The 10,000-nt window shown below is 40.4% G+C and overlaps 2 protein-coding genes across 5 annotated transcripts in view; both read right to left on the bottom strand.

The window, feature by feature from the left end:
* The window catches only part of LOC125035307 (solute carrier family 49 member 4 homolog), a 12,022-nt gene extending 10,782 nt beyond the window's left edge, over positions 1 to 1,240 (bottom strand). For both annotated transcript variants that reach the window (XM_047627609.1, XM_047627608.1), the window contains exon 1: positions 431 to 1,240. In XM_047627609.1, the coding sequence (XP_047483565.1) occupies positions 431 to 715 (285 nt within the window). In that variant the 5' untranslated portion in view covers positions 716 to 1,240. The remainder of the gene's footprint in view (positions 1 to 430) is intronic.
* Positions 1,241 to 4,680: 3,440 nt separating this feature from the next.
* The window catches only part of LOC125035434 (signal peptide, CUB and EGF-like domain-containing protein 1), a 77,331-nt gene continuing 72,011 nt past the window's right edge, over positions 4,681 to 10,000 (bottom strand). For all 3 annotated transcript variants that reach the window (XM_047627838.1, XM_047627839.1, XM_047627840.1), the window contains 10 exons: positions 9,746 to 9,843; positions 8,848 to 8,996; positions 8,145 to 8,248; positions 7,643 to 7,813; positions 7,265 to 7,429; positions 6,550 to 6,714; positions 6,237 to 6,431; positions 5,666 to 5,818; positions 5,242 to 5,321; positions 4,681 to 4,910 (listed from right to left, as the gene is read on the bottom strand). In XM_047627838.1, the coding sequence (XP_047483794.1) occupies positions 4,758 to 4,910; positions 5,242 to 5,321; positions 5,666 to 5,818; positions 6,237 to 6,431; positions 6,550 to 6,714; positions 7,265 to 7,429; positions 7,643 to 7,813; positions 8,145 to 8,248; positions 8,848 to 8,996; positions 9,746 to 9,843 (1,433 nt within the window). In that variant the 3' untranslated portion in view covers positions 4,681 to 4,757. The remainder of the gene's footprint in view (positions 4,911 to 5,241; positions 5,322 to 5,665; positions 5,819 to 6,236; positions 6,432 to 6,549; positions 6,715 to 7,264; positions 7,430 to 7,642; positions 7,814 to 8,144; positions 8,249 to 8,847; positions 8,997 to 9,745; positions 9,844 to 10,000) is intronic.

Below are 10,000 nucleotides of genomic sequence, written 5' to 3'. Positions count from 1 at the left end.
TTAAAGCCCGCATTTCAACAAGAATACTAGACGCACCACACCACATCGCACCAAACAGCACATTTATACATACATACTTACTACATACATACATACTTACATACACACACACACACACACACACACGCATGTGTATGTGTATATATATATGTATACAAATACACACACACCCACACACACACACATATATATATATATATATATACATATATACACAAATATGTATGCATATGTATGCACAATTATACACACACACACACACACACACACACACACACATACACATACACATACACACACACACACACACACACACACATACACATATATATATACACACACAGACAAACACACACACACATACACACATATATATATACACACACACATACACACACACACACACAGATATAAATAATTCAGCTCTCACCTGCATGAGGCTGATGAGGGAGAAGAGCGCCAACACCCAGAACCGCGTCTTGTAGGAGCGATATTCGTCACCCGCTTCGGAGCTGTCACGCCCCTGCCCGCAGTCCTTCACCGCCGTCGGTTGCTTGGCAGATTCGGCGAGCAAGCGACCCCCATCGAGAATGACCTCTGTCTTTCTCGAACTTGGCCCTTTTTCGCCCGAGTCGTCTCGAGGAGGAACGCCCGGAGCTCCTGACGAGGAGTCGCCGAGATCGTCCAAAGGGTTTCTCTCAGCGCCGTCCGACATCTTGCCAGCGACGGCGCTCGAAAAGGCCTGAGTGTTAGGATTGTACTTATCCTCTGTAGCCTTTTCTGTGACTCTAAAACACTCGAAATAGAATGTCAGTTTCACAAAAAAAAAAAAACAGCAACAACACGTGACACTTCTTTCTCTTCTTTTCTACATCTTTCCTTGTTTCTTTCTTTCTTTCTTTTTTTCTTTCTCTCGTGAACACTCTTAAACTTTCTCTCTCTTTTCTATCCTTCCATTTCTCTTCTTCTTCTTTTTTTCTCTCTCTCTCTCTCTCTCTCACTGTTTCTCTTTTCGCTCCGACTCTAACAGTGATTCAGTAACGGACTGAATTATCTCTCTGGCCTTGAACACTTGGGGAATACTGATAGAAATTTCATGAGGTGAAGTGTTGATCAAATTGAAGTGTTGATTGAGATTATTATTATCATCATTTTCATTGTTGATTTTTGGTGTTCTTGCTATTGCTATTTTTCTTAATTCCTTCTTATTCTTGTCTTGTCCTTGTTCTTATTCTTTTCTTAGTCTTGTTCTTGTTCTATTTTTTATTCTTTCTTTCTATTTCATTCTTATCATTATTCTTGTTCTTTTTCTATATTCTTATGATTATTCTTATTCAATTTTCATCTTTATTCTTATTCTTATGATTATTCTGTTCATTCTTATTCTTGTTTTTATCGTTATTCTAATTCTCATTTTCATTCTTATTCTTATTCTTATTCTTTATTCTTATTTATGTATACACACGTGTATATATTATTTATATATATATATATATATATATATAAGTAAATATATATATACATATATATAAGTAAATATATATATATATATACATATATAAGTCAATATATTTATATATATGTATATGTGTATGTGTGTGTGTGTGTGTGTGTGTGTGTGTGTGTGTGTGTGTGTGTGTGTGTGTGTGTGTGTGTGTGTGTCTGTGTGTGTGTGTGTGTCTACCTCGTGCAGCACAAGTAATTTAAGATCGTTATTCCACACATAACATGAATTCGTACGTGTACATGCTGTATAGTAGGCCTACATCATTTGACCAAGTCTCCCAGTACCTGTCCTTTATATTGTTTAAGGAGAGAAAAATAGGCATTCAGAAGAAAAAAATAACCGTTTAATTGTTGCTGAATTAATTAATAGGCCTTATATGAAGGATATAAAAAAAAAAAAAAAAAAAAAAAAACAGTGTGGATAAGTACACTTTATTTTCGTGAAAATATATTGAAATTAATGATGTATAGAGCAGATTAACTTCGTAAAGAGTACATATAGGCAGAATGCGAAGTAGACGAGCTGCTGTTTTATGCAGCAATATGAAAAACTGTTTACTCTGTTTTCATTCACTCACACACACATTCACTATCTCTTTCTCACTTTCTCTATATCTCTCTCTCCCTCTCCCTCACCCCCTTATCTTTCTTTCTTTCTTTCTCTACCTCTCTGTCTCTGTTTCTCACTCTCTCTCTCTCTCTTAATCAATCACTTCTTTCTTAATCACTCTCTCTTCTTAGATTTAAGGATAATCTCAATGAAATATGTATTGCTTTATGAAATAAACACTGATTGCCATAGTGAATTATATGATAAATAAATACGAGATCATATATAACTATTTGTGCCTAAAATATACATATACATAGTACAGCATACATATGTATAGGCATAAATGTGTATATATACATATATATACATATACATATGTGTACACATATATACGTATATGTATATACATATAGATATGTATATGTATACACATTGATATACGTACGTATACATAAATATATATATGCATACATATATACATACATATGGATAAATAACAACACTCCCTGACCAGGATTCGAACCTCGTTTCAGGTATGACCCGGTAGACCAGGGCTAAACCATACTACACAGCCCACTAAAAGGAGAGTTCCATGGAGTTCCCTGGGAACTCCATGGAAATTGTTTAAGAAATTCAAATCCTATGTCAGATGTACTAAGGTATTTATGTAAGATGGAACAATGCAATGCCCAAGAGGAATGTGTGCAAAACTTTGTTACCATTACTCTAGTATGAGTAGATAGGTAATGTCTATGGAGCTATTGAGATCCTACTGAGTCCGTGGTTAGGGAGGGTTGTTATATATATATATATATATATATATATATATATATATATATATATATATATATACACACACATACATACACACACACGTGTATATGTACATGTATATATACATACATACGTATATTCGTAAATATATATATATATGTTACACAAGCCTATACATATAGTACGCATAAGTATATACTGTATAAAGACATCTATGTTTATGCTACAGAAATAAATTACATGTCCGCTTCCTCTTGGGCAGGATTCATGTTGACCAAATTGCAAAGAACGAAGGGAAGTGCAACAAAACACACCAACAGACCGAAGACCTCGCTATACCGATTCCTCTGCGAGCTGCTACTTCGTGCCCCGACGAAGCACTATAACAAAAAGGCCTTCGGTATATTCGCGTGCTTCCTCCTTCGTCCTTTCGTTGCCTCTGCTAACACATGATGAATTTAATGTATATGTATGTATAAGCCTAGAAAAGTGAACGAACACAAATTAGCGTTATGTGTTATGCATTGTAGCTAAGCAATAAGGATTCGCAGCACCTCATGTTAAGTTATTTAAGGAGACCAGAAAAATATCGAAAACACTGATATGACATTTCGAGAAAAAAACTCTGTCATTGTGTTTCCTTTGTCAGTGTTTGCTAGACATTATATCATTAAAGCTTGAACTTCTTATAAATGTTATTCTTTATTCTATAAGATAAACTGCAGATACGGTTATGCGTACGACTGCAAATATCAGATACTTTATATACATATAGGGCTAAGCACACGGTATAACTATGCTATATGGGTAAAATAGAAACATACATGCATTCACTTTAACATATACATAAATTCATATATATATATATAATATATATTATATATATATGTATGCATATATATGTATATATACATTACATATTTGTATATATATGTATATATATGTATATATGTATATATATGTATATATATGTATATATATGTATATATATGTATATATATATGCATATATACATGCATATCCATATATACATATATACACATATACATATATATGTGTATGTGTGTGTGTGTGTGTGTGTGTGTGTGTGTGTGTGTGTGTGTGTGTGTGTGCATCTGTATGTATATATAATATATATATATATGTATATATATGATATATACACATACACACATGCACACGCCCACGCCCACGCCCACGCGCGGACACAAACACACACACACACACACACACACACACACACACACACACACACACACACACACACACACACACACACACAAACTCCATTATCAAATAAACATGTATATCATAAACATATATATACATATATATATTTATGATATACGCATATGTGTATATGTATATGTAATATATATTATATATGTGTATATTCACTCTTGTGCATATATACATACATACATATACATGTGTGTGTGTGTAAACCACTGGATCCCAAAGTGGGTTGTGCCGCGTCACTTGGGGGGGGGGGGGGGTAAAGGAAAAGGGGTGGTGGGGGAGCGAAAGATAAAACTGCTAAATAAATTGGTTTACTATAATATTATTATTATTTTTTTTTTTTTTTGTGAAAACATATACTTTTAATATCGTTATTTATAATCTGAAACATACCAATATAGGTGTGGGTTCGCATGTGCATGGGGGGGGGGGGGGGGGGGCGTGGAAGCCAAAGGGCGCCGGCCTAAAAAAAAATTGGTAACCAGTGAGTCATATGCTCGCGCGCGCGTGTGTGTTTGCCTACATACATTTACATAAATACTTCACATGTTTTTTTCACATTTCATATAAACTGTTTACATTCCATCTCATTTTTTTTTTTTTTTTCATTTTCATTTTCATTAGCTTCATTTCACTGACTAAGACACGCTTCCCTCAGGCGACTCCATTTTCCCTCCGATTGTCACTATCTCCTCTTGTACGAGAAGAACCGCCTGACCTTGGGCGTGAGGAGCCTGATGAAGGACGAGGGAAAGAGCTTCTCCTTCTTCTTCGCATACTCGTAGTACTTGATGGGCTCCGCGACCACCTCCAGGAGGCGAGGAAGCAGCTCTCGGTCCTGCTTGGGAATGGCGGCACTGGATTAGCACGACTTGCAGCTTACAACAGGCATGATGCTAACATATAATGGAAAAAGACCTTATACATTGATACATACATACATATACATAATATATATAAAGATACACACATATACATCCACACACACACATATATATACATGTATATACATATATGATTATATATGTGTATATGTGTGTGTGTGTGTGTGTGTGTGTGTGTGTGTGTGTGTGTGTGTGTGTGTGTGTGTGTGTGTGTGTGTGTGTGTGTGTGTTCTCTCACAGCAAACGGTAGAGAATCCGTTAACAATACGTTGGACGATTTCTTACCCTCAAGATCTCTAGGTGATTGTGAAGGGAATACAGGCGGTTGTCTTTCACGATTGTTTCGATCAACTTGTGGTACTCCTCTGCAAAACAATCGGGTGAGGATAATATCAAAGGATAAATGGACTATTACAGGCATATACACGAAGACACACATGCACAAGCACACGGACACGCATAAGCATACATACACACATACACACACACACACACACACACACACACACACACACACACACACACAGACGCACACGCACACGCACACGCACACGCACACGCACACGCACACACACACACACAGCAAACAAACAATCAAACCAAACACTAAAATACTTAAATGAAAATAAAAATAAATCTCACTCGCTCTATCATGCCCACTCCGAAGCCAACTCCGGCCCCACCCTCCCCCATCGTCCCCCCAACCAACCATTGTAAGTGACGAATCGTATGCGGAATCCCTGCTGCGTGCCGTTCCCGTCGCTGCGGAAGTGAACCCAGAGGCGGCGGGAACGGGAAGTGAACACCATCGGCCGGTCCACGCTCGAACACGTCTCGTAGGTCACGGTACTGTACGGCGATTCTGGAATTCAGCGGGAGTCAGGGTGGATTTCATATATGTGCTTTACGTAGTGGCATGGTGAGGGAAAGAGGGAAATCAAATGTAATATCGTGCACATATGGGGGATAGTAGATGATAATGTTTAATTTTGCGGAAAAAAGAATATTGTAGATACCATCATTATATTACGGATTTTTATCTTGCTAAATAGCCGTGGCAAACTCGTACAGGAAAATGCATTCTAGGCCACGGGAAGATGTAGTAAGACGCCTAGTATTTTTTTTTCCGCCCTGACTTTGACCCAAGCATGCTAATGCCGAGTCGACCGCCGTGAACTCGACCCACGGGATGGCATATGCATTGAATATTACATGTATATGCATATCTCTATTGTTGTAATTTTGGAGCAGGATAAAGCACAATCAGTTTCTTTACTCACTGGATTTCCTCAACACCAGGTAGTCTCCACACTGATCGTGACTCAGTCGAATTTCAGGCACGACTACAAGAACTTTCCGTCCTTTTGCAGGCTTAACGATCCAAGTGCATCTCGCGTTGTTTGGGTAGTTGCCGGGGTAGTTTGGGGTTTCGAACACACCCGAGAGATTCCCCACAAAACCACCGCATTCTTGTCCTGGAGAATATATTTTGTAATTAGGTATTTCATAAAAATGTCGTTGGGTTAAAACAAATCATACTCAAGTTCATGAATGACAAGCAAGAGTAACGAAAGAGTGTGATAAAGAACTTACTCTTGCAATCATCAACGGTTACGGAAGCTGTGTGGTCAGTGTCGACGCCCCCGGGGCACTGGCGGCAGGAGGAGGCGCCTTGGTCAGGCTGGTAGTACCCTTGGGGGCAGCTCTCACACTGTCGGGATGTGCGACTCCAGAAATGCCCCGGCTGGCAAACCTGAGCTATTGGGAGAAAGATTGAAAGATTGGAAATATCAGTTATGTAATATATATATATATATATATATATATATATATATATAGAGAGAGAGAGAGAGAGAGAGAGAGAGAGAGAGAGAGAGAGAGAGAGAGAGAGAGATATGCTGAAGTATATAACGAGGTGGGGGCATTATAATAAATGTTATCTGATGAAGAAAAACTGTACTGCTGTCCCTTTTTCTGACCCAGGACTCTAGGTTTACTCTTGGAACCAAATATCACTTCACATTTCTAATCAGAATATAAAATGATTCCATGCAGCGGGACTGCAGACTGCCATACAGACTGCCTCAGTAAAATGACTAATTACCTCTTTTGCTTTGCAAGTATCTATGTATCAATAAATATATTTGAATTCTCCTTCCTCCCCCCCCCCCCCCTTTATTCTCTCTCTCTCTCTCTCTCTCTCTCTCTCTCTCTCTCTCTCTCTCTCTCTCTCTCTCTCTCTCTCTCTCTCTCTCTCTCTTTCTATATCTATTTTTCTATATCTATTCGTCCACCAGCTACCACTCACCACCCTGGAGACACTGAGAAAGCGAGGAAGCGGCACCAGGGGAGGTCAGTCCTTCCGGGCAGGGTATGCACTCTACCCTACCAATGTCAGACTGGAAGGTCCCGGCCGGGCAGGGGCGGCAGGGGCTGAAGCCGTCAATGCTCCAGTGACCAGCAGGGCACGCGTCTGTTTGGTAAGGCGATAAGAATAACTGTAATAGTAATAATAAAAGATATAATGGTGACAGGGATGACAAATAGTGGTAATGATAGTGGCAATTGTACTGACGAAGGGATATACACACTCCTGAGGTGATGCATTGGCAAAAAAAAATATACAGGTGTTTTAAAAATTTAAGTGGACAGACACAAGGTCCGAGCATAAAGGACTCAAAATTACCAGAGCATTCGGAGGCGTTGCGAGCCGCGGGCTTGTGAGGGCCTCCCGGGGGGGCGGAGGGCGGGCACGGCTGGCACGAGGTTTGGCCCTCGCGCTCCTGGTACTTCCCGGCCGGGCATGCCAGGCACAGGTTGCTGCGCGGGTCGTGGTATGACCCCTGGCTGCACGCCACTGCGAGGGCGATTTCGTTAGGTGGCAATGACTTTAATAGATATATATATGTATATATATATAATGTGTGAGTATGTGTGTGTGTGAATGTGCGTGTGCATGTGCGTGTGCGTGTGCGTGTGCGTGTGCGTCTGCGTGTGCGTGTGCGTGTGCCTGTGTAAACCAATATTGATATAAAATGACAAATCCTTAGTCCCGTAATAAGTGAATGAACTACGGAAACAAATGATATGACATGACACTGAATTTTTCTTCTAAGGAGCACACAGAACAAAATCGCAAAACACAAACAAAAACAAACAAACACACAAGGCTGACAGAAGTCTCTTACCGCACTTGTTTCCGATGAGGACATAGCCGTCTGGACACGCCTCCTGGTGGTGCCGCCTTGTCTTGAACGTCTTCGGGATGATCTCATACTTCTGGCCGGTGTCGCTGAAGGAGGGGAAGGGGAAGGGGAAGGGGAAGGGGAAGGGGAAGGGGAAGGGGAAGGGGAAAGGGAAGGGGAAGGGGAGGGGGAGGGGAAGGGAAAGGGGAAGGGAAGGGGGAGGGGGAGGGGAAGGGGGAGGGAAGGGGAAGGGGAAGGGGAAGGGGAGGGGGAGGGGGAGGGATGGGGAAGGGGAGGGGATGGGGAAGGGGAGGGGAAGGGGAAGGGGAGGGGGAGGGAAGGGGAAGGGGATGGGGATGGGGAGGGAAGGGGGAGAGAAGGGGAAGGGGAAGGGCAGGGGGAGGGAAGGAAAAGTGGGGGGAGGGAAGAGAGAGACGAAGATATTTAATGAATGATTTTTTTTAATCGTTTTCCTCGTTATCGAGACTTTTTGTGTGTGTTTGAGTGTGTATGCGTGTATGTATGTGCTTGCGTGTGTGTGTGTGTATGTGTGTGTGTGCGTGCGTGTGTGTATGTTTATATATGTAAAGCGTAACTTTTCACCTCCCATTTCGACATTCCTTAAAAACCTCACACCCCCCCAAAAAAATATATATCCATAAACCACAAACCCCATACTTCCTCCACACACCATCCGACACTTTACCTGATGACTTCTCGTAGAGTAAGGAGAGTCTTCCTCAACGTGCCCAAGACGCCAGGAATGAGTCTCCGAGCGTGGCGCCGGGCACAGCTGTGGCGGCACCGGCGTTGGGGCGGCGGCGGGAACACAAGCACTTCGAAGGCGGCGCGGATCTGGAGGCGAAGTGTTTTTGTTTTGTTTTTGTTTTTTTAGTAAAGAGAGATTGTTTACGTTAGCTCGGATTGTTTGCGTTCGCTCGGATTGTTTGCGTGGTTTGGTGGATTGATTGGTTTGATTTGATTGAGCGAGTAAGGAAGATCGTGCGGATCTTGCTGCGAAGTTGTTTTTTTGAGAAAGATTGTTCGCGTTAGCTCGGGTTTTATGTTGACTGATTTGACTGATTGATTGATTGACTGATTTGATTGACTGATTTGACTGAGTGATTAACTAAGTGATTGATTGACTGATTTGATTGATCTGATTGACTGATTTGACTGATTGATTGATTGACTGATTGATTGATAGACTGATTTGACTGAGTGACTGATTGATTGATAGACTGATTTGACTGAGTGATTGACTGAGTGATTGATTGACTAACTGACTTATTTGATTTGTTATTAGAAAAATTGTTTGCGTTCGCTCGGGTTTTATACAGACTAATGGATGGATTGACTGATTCGATCGACTGACTGAGCGAGTAATGAATCGACTAACTGACTGAAGTAATTTGCATGATGTGGAAGAGACGAAGGAAAAAACAACAACAAAAAACTAACAAATACCTTTCTTTCTCCTATTCAAAAATCCAGATACATTTTTTTCTTTTCATTTCCACTTACTCCTAACTTACAGAACACGATGAAAACCCAAAATACCCTCCAATCATTCAATATCACGAAGCTTAAGACAAACCACTTACCACTTGCGTGTCTGGCGGGATCTTCATGCGCTTGGCTTTCGTCACTTGTTCCGAGATGAAGCGCAGGTGACACTTGTCCATACAGAAGTTGATTTTATCTGGCGCAGATATTAATAATATTAATGATGATTATGATATTATTAATGATTATGGTAATGTTGATAATAACAATAATAATAATGATAATATTGATGATGATGATGATGATGATGATGATGATGATGATGATGATGATGATGATGATGATGATGATGA

The sequence above is a fragment of the Penaeus chinensis genome, chromosome 19, assembly GCF_019202785.1.
Source record: "Penaeus chinensis breed Huanghai No. 1 chromosome 19, ASM1920278v2, whole genome shotgun sequence".
NCBI lineage: Eukaryota > Metazoa > Arthropoda > Malacostraca > Decapoda > Penaeidae > Penaeus > Penaeus chinensis.
Note: the sequence above shows the minus strand (reverse complement) of the source record. Positions and strands in the feature narration are given on the sequence as shown.